The sequence below is a fragment of the Vidua macroura genome, chromosome 1 (assembly GCF_024509145.1).
Source record: "Vidua macroura isolate BioBank_ID:100142 chromosome 1, ASM2450914v1, whole genome shotgun sequence".
Taxonomy (NCBI): Eukaryota; Metazoa; Chordata; class Aves; order Passeriformes; family Viduidae; genus Vidua; species Vidua macroura.
The window spans coordinates 97,067,486-97,082,858 of NC_071571.1; the positions used below are offsets into that span (position 1 = coordinate 97,067,486).

The window sequence follows — 15,373 nt, forward strand, 5'->3', positions numbered from 1 at the left end:
CCGGGGGCGGGGAGGGGGAGCCCGCCGGGCGGCGTGGTGCCGGCTCCCACCTGCCCGCTGCTGTGCTTCACTGCCGCCTTTCCCCTTGGCAGGCTGCTGCGTGCCGCCCGCCCTCTGAGAAGGCTCCTTCGCCCCGCGCAGAGGAGGAGGCGGAGGAGGAGAAGAAGGGGAGGAAGGCGCGGCCGCAGCCGCCGCTGCCCAGCCGCCGTCCCGCAGAGCGCTGGCCGCAGGGCGCCTCGGCGGCAGCAGGCGCGCAGCCCCCTCCGCCTCCCCGCGGCCGCCCGCCCGCGGCGGCGGCGCGGGGCGCCCGCATGTCGGCGGCGATCCGGAGCGGCGGCGGCGGCGGTCCGGCGCCGGGCATGGGGCGGCGGCGGCGGGGGGCGCTGCCGGAGCCGGCGGGCGGCTGCTCCTGCTGCCTGGCGGCGGCGCTGCCGCTGCTGCTGCTGCTGCTGCCCGCCGGGTGCCCGGTGCGGGCGCAGAACGACACGGAGCCCATCGTCCTGGAGGGGAAGTGCCTGGTGGTCTGCGACTCCAGCCCCTCGGCCGACGGCGCCATCACGTCCTCCCTGGGGATCTCGGTGCGCTCGGGAAGCGCCAAGGTGGCCTTCTCGGCCACCCGCAGCACCAACCACGAGCCCTCCGAGATGAGCAACCGCACCATGACCATCTACTTCGACCAGGTCAGGCGCTGCCTGTTACGCCTTCGCTACCCCTTGTCCCCGCGCCTTGCGCGGGCATCCCCCGCCCCTGCCTCCCCCTGGCTGCACGCGTATTCTCCTCCTGGTTTCCGCTCCATCTTTTAATCCCGACCCACCCGCTCAATAGCAACTTCACATCTCAGCGGCCCAGAACGACTTTGGAAAGTTCTTTTAGGTAGCTGCAGGGCTTTCCTAGGGTGGTACCGTGGGTGAACACGCTGGCTTCTTGTCCGGTCACAATCGCTAGTACGGAAAGAGCTTTAACGTGAAAGTCTGTGCCTCGGACGCGTGCGGGGGCGTCTTGCAGCCAAGGATTGCCTCGGCCAGCCAGGAACGACCCGGGGGAAGGGTGCACATCCCTTCTTCGGTGCAAATTCAGAGAGGTACCGATGAGGAGTCGTCGGATCTGCCTGTTCGGAGCGCATTTGGCAATGTCACAGCATCTCTCAGAGGGAGGGAGGGATGAGGAAGAAGAGGGTGTTTCCCGCGTTATCAGACAAGGCTAACGGTGTCCCCGGCGGGCTATATCGGAACGGTGTTATCCCGCACGGCATACGCCGAGCAGAGCAGCAAACAGCCCTAGCCCTGCCTGCTTGTCGTGCCCCCTGCCTCGTCGCATCGCTCCCCTCGTGGAGACCAAACCCCATCCATCCACTTTATTTTTGTGGTGAAATTTCCTTTTTTCCTACTGCTTCTGACTCCTGAAGTAGTATTGCAGAGTCAGCCAAAATTAGCATACCAGACTGTTTTCTCTGGGCTTGTTTGTTTGTTAGTTTTTTGGGTTATTTGTTTGGATTTTTTTTACCTGTCTGGTTGCCATTTATCTGTCTACCTGCCCCTCCTAATGAGTTTACACAGCCATTCGTCGCATACAAGATCTCATAAAATCAGATCAGTAGAGGAAAAAAACAAAACAACAAAAAAATCAACCCCCCAATTTGCTAAATATACAGCATATTTTAGATGCTTTACCTCGCAATGTGCAGTTCCTAGGAATTTAAAGGCGTTTTCTCGGTGCTCCCACAATAAGGTTAAATCATTTTTTTGTTCCTCTTTTGAGGGAAACCATAGACTTTGGCTGTTTGGGAGGAAAAGCTTGGGATTTAGGGGATGGGGGGCGATGGTAGTTTTTTTTTCTCCTGCTTCGTATTTTTTCATTCAAGCAGAATTTTAGCCTGCAAACTGAGCATGACGGGTGTGCCCCGGGGGTGGGCACGGCGGAGCAGCCGGCTCAGGCACACCCGCACGCCGGACGGCATCGCCACCGACCCGCAGGTTCTTCTCTGCCCGCCGCCCGTGCCTTCTGAGCCAAAGCCTGCTCCCCGGTCACAGGAGCCTGGACAAGGCTCCAGAGGATGAGCCGAGGCCAGGGCCCCGTCAGATCGGCGGGATCGGCAGAGTGCGGCTGCCGCTTCTGAACGAGGCTTTGCACATCTGCCGGGGTGCTCTTTTTTTTTTTTTTTTTTTTTTTTTTTTTTTTTTTTTTTTTTTTTTTTTTTTTGGTTTTGTTTTGTTTTGTTTCAAAAAAACCCATTAAAATATATGACAAATTAAGGTTATTGCCCGGATGTAGGAAAAGGCCCACCCCAGTCTCCTGAGGAGCGCGTGGGCCAAGTGGTACAGCCCTCCAGAGGGACAGAGGGACATGAGCTGGCAGATGTTGCTGTTGCTGAGCGTCGTCTTTCGTCCTTTGCCCCTCTCTGCAGTGCAGTTTTAGTTCTATACCCTGTTAAACTCGAGGCCAGCCCTGATTTCAGTAGTGCTATCTAAAAACCATACATATCTATTATGAGCTAATGACTTTTGGTATTTTTTTCCTACTTTTTTTCCCCTCCCTCCTTCCCTCCATTTCACACTCCTCCCCCTCCTCCTTCTGCCACCTTTGCTTTGTTGACAGCTCAGTGTGGACATTTGCACTTCATCTAACAGGCTTTGGAGATCATTTTTCTGTAACTAAATTGCTTTATTAACTCAGATGCCTTTTAAATGCCTCTGTAACTTGACTCCATTCCCCTGCCATGCACTTGTGCTGCAAATGCCATTTTGACCATGCTTTATGTTGGTCATTGAGCTCATGTCAGATTTTTGCTGGTGCTTCTCTAAGGTGGAGTCTAATTTCTCTGATTTCTCTCTTTCTCTCTCTCCTTTTCTTTGTTCTGTTCTATTTGTTTACATTCCAGGTATTAGTTAATATTGGCAACCATTTTGATCTTACTTCCAGTATATTTGTAGCACCAAGAAAAGGGATATATAGTTTCAGTTTCCACGTGGTCAAGGTCTATAACAGACAAACCATCCAGGTGGGTTCTAATTGAAAGAAGATGCTGTCTTTCCTTTAATTTTCTTTTCTTTTCTTTTTTTTTTTTTCTTCAAATGCTAATTTCTAGACTCATATTTAAAAAAAAACCCAAAGTTGAAGAATGAGATTGTGGGTTATTTTTAAAGGGGTCTGTATACATGACAGAAATCACACATTGCCTATTTCCTTAGCTTAATTCAACCTAGATTCTGACCTGTACAGAAGTTTAGTGATATGCACAGGACAAAAAAGAAAAAAAAAATCATTGAGAGTATTGAGAAAACTCAGATTCTGTCTCTTTGCACTTTTTAGGTAAGTTTAATGCAAAACGGCTACCCAGTGATTTCAGCTTTTGCAGGGGATCAGGACGTCACCAGAGAAGCAGCCAGCAATGGGGTCTTGCTCCTCATGGAAAGAGAAGACAAAGTGCATCTCAAACTGGAAAGGGGTAACCTCATGGGAGGGTGGAAATATTCAACCTTTTCCGGCTTCTTAGTCTTTCCACTATAAAAGAAGGCCAAATAGGAGACAGATCCATGAGCCGGAGCAAGGATTCAATTGTTAATGACACCCTGAACTTGGCAGCACATGACAATACTTTCAGTCACCCCGTCAGACTGTCACAGTAGAAGAATGATAACCTTCTAAACTCCAACATTTGCTTTGAATATTGACAATTCCTTGGAACCTGCGCCTCTAATTAGTTTTAGACGACAGTGATCTTTAGGAGAAATGAAATTATCGACCTGAGCAATTTGTACCTGTGATTGTAAAGTCAATTTTGGATTTTATTGTTGGGATCATTGACTTTCTTTTTATTTTTATCTCTCTTTCATTTTTACCTCTTTTTCTTTCTCTTGTTGTTGTCCCAATGAAACAAATAACTCGGACCACAGAATTGCTTTATCAAAGGCTCACTCCAGAGCCAGAAGAATGGAGTGTTCAGCCCCATGAGGTGTTCTTCCATGCTTTATTTCTTTGTGTTGTACAGCCTTAAGGAAAAAAAAAGAAAAAAAAAAAAAAAAAAAGAAAAGAAAAAAAAAGAAAAAAAAAAAAGAATGGCTTCAGTCTCAGTCCTGTATTTTTCTGGGGGAGGGGGATTCTGGACATTACTGTGTCAAGAAGTGCTTTATCCAGTGAAGCAAAATTTGCACGATTGGAACCTTATTTGTGTTGTTTGTGTTTGTCATCAACTTTTTATTTTTCCTGATTTTTGTTTGTGTGTGCTAAAAATGTAAGCTAGATTGATCAATAAGACAAAACAAAGCACATACATACCCTGTAGCTCCAGGTAAAGCTAACCAGTGAACAATTCTGTCTGCACTTTCCAGCTGATCTTTATAGACCTATTTAGAGAGAGAAAAAGAACGAGAGAGCTACATGATCCTTCAATTACAATCTGGAAACCAGTAAAGGAACTGACATTTCTCAATTGCCCTGACATTTCTAGAAGCAACAGTGGAGGCTTTGAATATCTTCTCTGACCATACCCTAAAATATATACTTTCTTTGCAATACCATATTTTGGGTGTTTTTTTTCTGATATTTATTTGATATATTTGTCCACTAATGCTTGGGTATACTTTGTGGGAGCGCAGAGAGATGGCAAAGCAAATTTTTCCTCTTCCAAATTAAATAAAACCATCTCCACTTGAGCTGTCTGAGGCAAGTATTGGAGAAGTAGACACAAGCATCTTTGACAGCCTTAGGGAGAGGGGACTCAGATGATCAACAAATGCTCCAGAAGTAGGCACAGGTGCCATGCGTATATTTGCTGCGTCTGCTCTTCCCAACACAAATGGCCTCACAGTTCTAGGGGTGGACTGACATCTACATTGAACACTGAGAAAATTATTAACCCAATCAACAAGAGGTAAAATATCAGGCCAATGTCAATTGTATCCTCTTGCCTCATTCTCAATAAACAGATCCTCTTTCTTCAGTTTTTTAAGTTTGTTTTTTTTTTTTTTGTTGTTGTTTTTTTTTTTGTTTTTTTTTTTGGTTTTGTTTTTTGTTTTGTGGGTTTTTTTAAGTGGTGTACTAGACAATATGCTGAGTAAAATCTTGTTTGAGGAGATCCAGGAAGAATGTTTATTTCATAGAATTTTTATCAACATTTATTCAATTTTAAATGTTTCATTTTACTATGAATCCCCTAAGGGTGGATGTGCATAAGAATTTATTTTTGTCAAATTTACACCTCTGCCACAAGCAAATATAAATGGAAAGGCATTTTCAGGAAAGCAGTAGTAACTACATTGTATTTCAAAATAATGGTGGACATAATTTTCATTGTAAATTTATCATTCAAGGGACAAAATTAAAGTCATATATTCTTAAAAAACCCTTATCTGTGTTGCTTATATACCTCAGATGACTAAAATATAAGCCAATTTAATATTTAACATTTTTGTGCATTTTCACCATTGATGTGGTTTGTTTGCTTTGCTGTTTCACTTTGCCAGTTACTTAATGAATTGGTTTCAGGTTCTTGGTTTTTTAAAATGGGTTGCATTTTCTAGTTCGTCTTTGTGCTTTGGCATGACTGCAATATTTCTAGTTGCAAAATATCACAGGGCTAAGTTTAAGTACATGAAATAAAACCTGAGTCAGCAGCAACCTTTTTCTATTAAAATATAATAAATACAGTTGTCTTAATGGTAGACATTGTAAAACTACTTTTTTGTGTTTACAACTCGATCGTGTCACTCAAGGAAACAGAAACTGAGGTGGTTCAAGCTCCCAAAGTTTTAGTTTCTACTATATTTTTAATTTAAAATAAAAAATAGTCAGAATAATTTAAAATAAGAAATACTCAGTTTTGTTCTAAAATTCTACCTACTGTAATCACATTCAGTTTTCCCATTTATTTCAGTTAATTTGCTTGAATAAGGCAATGACATCTTAGTTCTGTCTCTCTCCTAAGCTAAATGAGGCCAATGGCAATGTTTTCCTTGGAACTATCCTTGGAAGCTTCTTTGGCCATTGAAGCTGTATAATCTGAATATCTCACTTCATGTATTCAAGCTCAGTAATCTTGACTGTGTTTTTTTAACAAATATGTTTACATGATAGCCAATCTTTTGAATTTAAAGAAGGTATCTCATACAATGCCACTTTTCCTCTGCTACTCTTGTGTCCTTCATGCTAAACTATAGAGTTAGGACTTTTATATAAACATTTAAAATAAATGGAAAATGTGGAGTAAATTCTTATTGTACACTAATTGCAATAATGATTTGTTTTTCCTTTTATGTTCTTTGCAATATTTATTACATTTTCCCTTTTAATTTTGCATCTGGGCTTGAGAATGTGCAATCTACTTGCTATTGGAAATGGTAGAAAATTTGATGTATACATATACATGTGTGGATATCATGATATATTTTATGTTGGCGAGGAAAAATGTACAACTGCAGCATTGGAGATTGGAGGAACTATGAAATCAGAATGATTAAAGGAGCCTCCCAGTACATTAAGAGTAGGCTTATAGAGAATAATTTATATAAATAAGTAGTTTGAGTAACGTTCAGAGTTGATTTAAATTTAATGTTGAGGGGCACCACAAGAGTTCAAAGTGTAAAACACGTGGTAGTCAAGTAGACCAGTGGCACCATAATGACTGGTTCCTGTGGGAGCAATAGCACAAGACCCCTTCCAACAGCTTTCAAGTTTTCTCGTAAACTGCTGTGTAACAGTTGTAACATATTCCTATGAAACTACTGTCTGTTTGACTGTTTCCCTTCCAGGGAACAATCTGTACCCGGGTGGTGTTGTTGTTCACTGTTTTAGTACTTCTTCAGCCTACTTACGGCAGGGTGGAAGCCAGGAGCTGTATTAGGAATGATAAATTCCCATCATATATATCATTGCCTTCCTCTGAGTTTTATATCCACAGTTTGAACACAGTCTTGCCAGAGAGCCTGTGTGCTCTCACCTCCCCCTGAGATAGTGGGTGTGATGGATGTGTGGTGTATCTCATTACTGGTCAGCATCTTGCAAGCTGGATCTGTGGGAGGAGGAGAGAGACAGGACATGAAACTAAGGAGTTGTTTAGAAGTTACATTGTGTTTATCAGCTGTGACTTTTTTAACTTTTAAAGAGAACATTTTGTTTTTATTGACCAAAATTTGCTTCTTGGACAATCTGTCAAAGTAGAAGATAGGCTAAAAGGGCCTGTTTACTGGTGGATTTATTCAGAAATAGCTGAAAGTGGTTTCATGTCCTTCTAATGTGGGATTGGTTTCTGGAATAGGCAGAGTCACAGGTAGCATTGTTTAAAAATAGCTCTTATGATTAATAGTCTGCTTTGATCCAGGATAACTTTCTAGTGTTAATGAGCACTCAAATAACATTGTCATTAATTTTCATATGTAGTGACTTGTCATTAAGCAGTTATACATAACTAAAGAAATACAATCAATTCCCCTCTTTTAATATATAGTTGAAAGGCCAAGGAATGTCTTTGAGTCATTGCATTGTTTCTAGATTTAGGACCACTTACTGTCTTGAACAATTGTCCCAGGATCATGTATCATGAGGAGTCAAGCCCAATTTTTAAACATGGTAGTAAATTATGATACATTGTAAAATACACATTTTCTTAGTAGAGTGGCTTCTTTTATTTGACATTATTTCACCTGTCAGAATGCTTAAAATAGAACTTTATGATTCCTGGCCACCTGTTAATTAAATCAGATTTGGAGTTTATAAATTCCTGAGAATTTTTGATGTCCATCATGAGTGTAGTTAGACACAGACTAAGTGGCTGGCTAGATGATAGACAAGCATTTAGATTTGGCTGTTTATATAATCAAGTGTCAGTAAAATTCAAGTGTTCCATAGTGAAATAAATATATTGTCATGTCAGCTAAGAGGCTGATCTTGCTTGTCTCACTCACTTCAGTAAAGTCTATTCCTCTTATGAATGGATTTTACTTGAGAGGCTCTTAACATTAAATTTACACCAACTGTGAATGTTATCTAATCAATTTATTTACATTTATTACTTTGTATAAACCTACGCTTAATGTGCTGGGGAGCTCTTTTAATTGTTACCACATCATAATCCCTGTTGCAATCTCCAGAGGTTCTGTTCCCCCTCTAACAAAAAACATATCAGGATATCTGCACCTTATAAGTATACTAAAATTTCTACTGTTTCCAATAACAAGTGAATGGAGCTCATGAAAAACATCAGTACCATTGAGCTTGAATTGTATGGTTTGGGTTTGGTCATGATCTACCATCATGTTAATTTAAAAATCAGTGGCAGTAATCAGTGCAAACATTTAGTTAACACAACTATTCTTGGGTGTTGAGGTATTTCAACACTAATCATACTTTTGATAATATAAGTAAAGGTCAACAAATATATTTTGAATGCATGTTTTAAATCGATCCCCAAACTAGTCATGTTTATGGTCTTATCTAAAATAATCATGATCTATTTTTTCTTATTTCCTATTGCAAATAAAATCTAAAGACCACTAACTGTATTTAATGTTATTTGAGTGTCATAATGAAAATACAATTCACATACCAAGTATATCTAAAATCTCCTCTTTCTTAGCTCATATAACTTAACCTATTCAGTGAATCATCTCTGCTATTCATCTGCAAAATAAAGTTGCCTAACTTGCTGGTTCCCTGCAGATCACATACAACAGATGGTGTAAATAATGACATAGCAAAACATGGAGAAGCAAATAATGACTATAAATTCTGCACCAAAAAAAAAAAAAAAAAGTCTGCATCAACAGAAATTCAGGTCTTATTGACAAATGCTCCAAAACTCATAAAATATCAAAGTTAAGTTTTTAAACTAATCTTTCTGACTAATAGTACTTCCATTGTAATGATGAAGTGTTATTTTTGCTATGGGAATTAAAAAAAATTAAATTGCTTTGTGAGATCAGCTGTATTAAAAGACTCTTGCTCAGCATATTGATATATTCAGTGCTATAAATTCAATCAAAACCTAAGTTCATCAATTAGTAATTAGTAGTTATCACGAGACATTGTCATTTCTGCTGATATAGTTAAATTAATTAAAACTAATTCTTTGAAATGCTTTTAGCTTTCAGTGTGTGAATATACACAAAAGTGCACACACACATATGTATTTGTACACATGCATGTAAAATACATTTTTAGCTGGGAATGGACTGAGAGAGCTTTTTTTTTTTTTTAATATGCAGTTTGACCTTCCTTTCTCTGAAGCATTGCCTCAACCAATTGATTTTTATTTTATTTGTTGTCATTCTATACCTAAAGCTGTTTATCTTTGCTTATAAGACTACCCAGAGTAATAGCAAATAGCAGTATGTATTTCAGTGTCTGAGGGCTGCCACAGTTTAGGGCAAAATGAAGCATACAATTATTAATAACAGATTTAAATACCTCAAGTTCTGTAGAAAGCTTTTGTGATGAGTAAAACTTCAGTGCTCTGTGAGAATTGCTTCAGAAAGACATACAGGGAGACCACAGCTGGAGATTCAGTTTGTCCTTCTATTGACACCAGATGGGAAGCTTTTGATACTCTAAAACTGAAAGCAAACATGTCCCTATACTTAGTTTAGCAACTGTAATCCTTATATGCTGACTTAATTTTGATTGTGTTAATTTACGTCTAGAGAGATGCATTACATTGTCACATATCAGAACTAAGAATACAGAGACTACAGTGGACAAAGGATAAAGGGCTCTCCAACCTTTTTCACTAGAAGGAATATCTTAGCACAGAACATATGTTGCTCTAAAAGATTTTTATGACAATGAAAATATGGAAGAAATTATTTGGAAAAGAATCTTTCAAATTCTTATTTATTGTTACCGACAGAAGAGTTTTCTCAGCCCTGTTTGTAATAGTATGACTGGGACTATTTAAGGATAGAGTTTAAATGGATATAGCTAGACCTTCTAACAGCTGGCTTCTTCCCTATCTGAAATTTTCTGTAGAGCTATGTGTTCTCCTAAGAACTTACAATCTCTCTAGATGAAACTGTCCTTTAACCCTGACTGTCAAGTAAATCCAGTTTTATCTAATTATTTCACCTGGGTAAGGAAAGCATCCATTATTCTGCTTCTTTGCAATGGCTCTATTGTTTTCTTATACCACATGAACTGTGCTAAAAATATCCAGTAGAAAAAAAGCAGATTCCCACTACACTTGCCTCCCTAAGACATAGTAATTTCTCTTCTCTTGCCCTCTGTTGCCCTTTCATGCATATTTGAAATGCTTTTGATGATTAATTTTTTGAGTATTTCTTAAAATAATGGTTTTCCAACTGTGTGAAAACTTGTTCATACAAAATTATGACAGCTTTATTTGACTGCTCACAGATTATTCTCCCTCTGTTATGCAGCCAGAACTCTTGAATAGGAGAACCCCATCTGACTAAGGAAAAATATAACTATGAATAAATAAATAAATAGTGGGAGATATGTATATGAATCTGTGATTTTTGGTTAATATTTTGATCCCATTCAATCTGTTCTCCTTGAATGATTGTGCAACTAAGTGACTCGGTACCTCTCTTTTTTTAAAAAATCCAGGCATATTGGGAATCTTCCCTTTTATAGCCTGTTTGAAAATTATAGACCCTCTTGTATAGGTGTTAGGTATTGGTTAAAAATAACAAATGAGATCTTCAAGTACCCATGTGATCCTTTAACATGAACACCTTGTGACAAAGAACAGTCTGTAGGAAGGGAAGAATCTCTCCTAAAAAACCAGAAGAGTCACTAATTATTCTTTGCATAAATACAAACCTCAAAAGCATCCTGAGACATGTGCATGTACATGTAAGAACCATAGTTGTAAGTGACAGGCATTGTATATAAAACACTTTCTCATAGCTCTAACTTTCATGCAAGAAAAAAAAAAATTACAAGAAAATACATATGTAGTTTAGGTGGGATTAAAGATCCCCAAGCAATTAGTGATTGTACCAAAATGTTTATTACAGACAGTGGCTCATTGCAGATATATTACACAGTGTGTTCGACTCAAGCATGGAATGATGCATTATATAACAAATATCTAAGCTATTACTGTAAAAAATTTACAAAATTATCTTTACAGAGCTATGAAAGTCAGAGAGATCAGATTGCAGTTAGTACAATTCAGACCACTGGATACATTATAAAAAGTGAGATAAACATTTTATAAATATTTCTGTATATTTCCCTTACCCTCAGTCAAGAAATAGCTTACCTCTTGAAAACAAAAAGGGAATCCACATGCACTATAAAGCATGATTCAGTTTTTCCTGAGAGTAAAATAAGCCTTGCTTATTTACCTCCATGTCCCCATCCTCCCTAAGACAATTGTCTCTTTCTTACTTTTTAAGTGTGCACTAATATTTTTCAGAGCTTCATAGGTTATGTCTGAACTAAGTAATTGACAGATGACTTGCAAATGCACTTTAACATGTTAAGCCCATAAGGAACTGGCTTTCTTGCCATGCCACTGATCACCAGATTTTCTGAAAATAAGGCTGTATTGGATCTGTCTGAGACAGAGTTCATTTCCCCATAGCAGGACTCACAGTGCTATGCTTTGCATTGATATCTAGAAAGGTGTTGATAACACACCAGTGTTTTGGCTGCTGCTGAGTAGCATTGGCACAGCATCAGCTCTCTCTCCAACATTCTGCCCCACCAACAGAAGGCTGGGGTTGGGCAATATCTTGGGACGGGACACATCACCCAGAGGACAGCTGACCCAAACTGACAAAAGGGATATTCCAAAGCATATTAAATCAGATAAAAAAGCAAAAAAAAAAGGGGGCGGAATAAAGTGGCATTTGTTATTTGCAACATTATCCTTCCAGAGTAACTACTAGGCATGCTGAAGGCCTGCTCCTGGGAGGCAGCTGGACATCATTTGCTGATGGAAAGTAGAAAATAAAATCTTTGTTGTTTTTTGCTTGTGCACACAGAACCTTTTGCTTTTGCTTTCGTAAATGGCCTTATCTCAACCTATGAAGTTCCTTTCCATTTCATTTTCTTCCCCCCCACCACCTGAGAAGGGAGAATGCTAGAGCCTTTTATTGGGCACCTGGCATCCAGCCAAGGTCAAGCCACCATGTAAGGCTTAAAGTGTCTACATCATGTTTAGAAAGAACTAGGCTCAGGAAATCTGTTGGATACAGGCTGTACTCTATCCATGCCCATGGCAGCCAGGTGCAGTGAAAGACAACTTTAGAAAACATTGAAGTGGCATGGCCAAGTACAGATTCAGTATCTCAAGAGTACTTTAGTGCTGGGACAAAGATTACAAATCAGTGTATGCTTTCTTGTAAACAGCAAATGTGGTGAATGAATCTGGACTGGAAAGGAAGTTCCCAGCTACATATAACTGCACAATAGAATAGATTTAATGACCTATTAAAAAAATCTCCCTAGGGTCTATCTTGATTTACTGCCATTAGACTTGCTCCCCAGTGTCACTGCTTTTCCTGTACTGGGAAACCAAAACTGGGCAAGAGACTCTAAATGTGGTCACAAATGCCAAATACAGAGGATTTCGATCTGCTGGCTATGTTCTTGCTAATATATCCCACTCTTCAATAAACATTTACTGCTTCAAAGCTGCACTGTTGATTGGTGCTCAAATTTTTAACCTCAGTATCTCTTTTTATTTTTTTATTTTTTTCTGCAAAACCTTTCTATCCAGTGAGACCCAGACAATACTGCTATACATAGCAATTTCATTCCAGATTTAGAAATTGCTATTTGTTTTTGTTTAACTTCCTGAATTTCTGTCAGTCTCAGCCAGTTAAAGTCTCACCGAAGAGCAATCCTATTGTTAGGCATGTTATCTTCTTCCTCTACATTTGGTTTCATCCACAGACTTGATGAGAGTGTGTTTTTGTATGTCATCCAGGTAGTTAGTGAAGATATGAAGTAGTAACAGACACAGTACTCACCTGTGAGGAAAGCCTCTAGTAACCATCTGGTAAGTGAATTTCAAACTGCAGGCCATTAGCCTTGGATCCTTGTAATCCAACCAGGTTTCGCTGCACCCTGTAATCCAATCAGTTTTACAAGTATCTTGTAAAATATCTTGTATGCATCCGATTCATATCTCTTTAGGTTGGTTACAAAGATATGATAGGAAACCATGCAAAAATCATGAGAAAGTCAAGGCAAATAATATGCCCTGATGACCAATCCATTTATCAGAGAGGGAAATCAGTTAGGTGTGATTTTACCTTTGTAAACCCATTGTGGTTTTTCCCAATCATCTTATCATTCATATGCCTATGAACGACTTCCATATGCAGATTTCTCTATAATCTTCCAGGAGAGTGCAGTGAGGCTGACCAGCCTCTAATGTTCCAAATTCTCCGTCTTGCTCTCTGAATAATGATGTGACACTTTCCATTCTCTAGTCACAAAGGCCCTGTCTGTATCACCCAGGTTTTGAAAGGTGATTTTGGCTAAGCTTCCTCACCAACATCAGGTTATCTCATGTGATCTCATGAACTGTTGTATCATAGGCAGTACCTCAGTTTTCCAGTCTCTCCTGAAAAGCCAAAGGGCATACCTTATCAGTAAAACCAAACAAAGCTTTGAACACTGCAGACCCTTATCACAAGACTCCTCTAGTTTTCCCAACAGTACACTTATAGAGGTTTTTACTTTTGCCATTCACATTGCCTGCCAGTTTCAATTGTAGCAGAGTTTTAGAATTCCTAATTCCATGTCAAATTAATATTTTAATCTTTTTCCTGATTGCAAGGCTGCTTTCAGTCAGCTAAAGAAGATTGCATCTTATTTTAACTCTTGATCATCACAACAGCTTCCTCACTAACTTCCCTCTGATCCCGACCTGTAAACCCCTCTCTTGCTTGTGAACCACCTCATGGCAAAGCTCCACATATTCAAGCTGCTCTCTTGAATAGAGCACAGTTTGTCTTCTTGTCATTCCCAACCTGTACCTCTTAAAGGACCTGATCCCCACTCATTGCACTGCCCCGACAATGTGAGCTATCCTACCATGCTCCTGTTACTCTGCAACTGATCACAACTTCTAATTCTTCTGTTTTGTTTTTTTTTTTTTTTTCTCTGTTTTGTTTCCTGATGCTGGATAAATTTGTGTATCAACACATTGGATATGCTCCCAGCAGTGTTGTATTTTAGGGAATGAGGAAGAACTTTTTTTACTGTGCTGTCTCCAGAATCCTTGCTCCCTACTATGCCGCTTGCATTTGGTCTTCATCTTGAAAACTCATGTGTAAATACTATGTCATTTTGCAAACAAGCTTGTTTCCAAAAATTCTCTTGTCCCACTTCATCAGATGGAGACAACCATTGTTTCATCCTAAGAAATGGTACAGTGGTCACAGGTGCACAAACCCTGCATGGGATATGAGCCAGAGAGGCAGGTATTGGCACACACTGTACTTTTGATTCTACCTGAGCCTTTCCCTTCATTGGAAATATTGAGAAGACATCACTCAAACTTTTTAGGGCCACTCTCTCTTGATATGGTTTTTTTTTTTTTTTTCCCCACTGGCTAGTGGTACTCACATGGGTACATAACAAATGTTTATAATCTAGGGGCTGGCTGAGCCTCTGCTATATTTCTACGAAATCCTGGATGCAGAATTCACTTCAAATCTGCTTAGAAACAAGTAATAGGTGAAGAGATAAGGATATGGAGCTGGCATCCCTAGTACTAATTCTTGGAAGTTTGTTGAGTGGAGAGAAAATTTATGATTATACTCTGTGATATTTGGACAGCATCTTGACACTTCAGCACCAACTAATCTGACGATAGAAACAATGATGTGCTTTCTTCACTGATATTTTTACCATCGTGAATCTTTCTAGCACCTTAAAGTCAGGCAATTGTGAAGAAATGGGAATAATCATATGACAGAAGAGACAAGAAGTGATATGAAATGACAAATTGAAGAACATGGGAGGCAAGAGAACAGTCTTGAATGAAATCAGGGATCCTTTTGGAAGGTGCTGCTAGAACTGAAAATGATTTGGTGTAATAATAGATAGGGCATGGGGGAACAGAAATTAGATGTAAAATGTGGGACAGGTCTTGAAATACTGGAACAAGAGGCAGAGACTAGAATTTTGTCCAAAGTAGAAAAGAAAGATTTAGAGAGTGAGAGACTTGGGGGAAAAGTTGTAACAAATTGTGGAGAAAGAGAAAAAAAATCCAGAGTGAACAAGGGAAAAAATAAATCATGTTTTAGGGCCTGTAATGCATCTGGTCAGTTTGCAGTAAGAAGTAGGCATAGAGGAAGAGAAGAAAAGAAGCTGTGAAATCATACAATTAAAAAAATACCTGTAAGAGAAGAGAATCATAGAGCTGTCACAGTCTGATGTGACAGTGGAAGCCCATGGC

At 39.7% G+C, this 15,373-nt stretch overlaps 1 protein-coding gene across 1 annotated transcript; it reads left to right on the plus strand.

Annotated features, from left to right (window-relative positions):
• Positions 1 to 359: 359 nt before the first annotated feature.
• CBLN2 (cerebellin 2 precursor) lies at positions 360 to 8,547 on the plus strand. The gene is made up of 4 exons (XM_053998210.1): positions 360 to 680; positions 2,879 to 2,998; positions 3,310 to 4,985; positions 5,031 to 8,547. The coding sequence occupies exons 1-3, from the start codon at positions 360 to 362 to the stop codon at positions 3,505 to 3,507; spliced, it is 639 nt and encodes a 212-aa protein (XP_053854185.1). The 3' UTR covers positions 3,508 to 4,985; positions 5,031 to 8,547.
• Positions 8,548 to 15,373: the final 6,826 nt, after the last annotated feature.

Excerpts from the sequence above, each read along its gene's own strand:
- CBLN2 (XM_053998210.1), top strand. The coding sequence starts at position 360 with ATGGGGCGGCGGCGGCGGGGGGCGCTGCCGGAGCCGGCGGGCGGCTGC. Across the intron at positions 681-2,878 it reads TGACCATCTACTTCGACCAG|GTATTAGTTAATATTGGCAA; the intron begins GTCAGGCGCTGC and ends TTTACATTCCAG. Across the intron at positions 2,999-3,309 it reads ATAACAGACAAACCATCCAG|GTAAGTTTAATGCAAAACGG; the intron begins GTGGGTTCTAAT and ends TGCACTTTTTAG.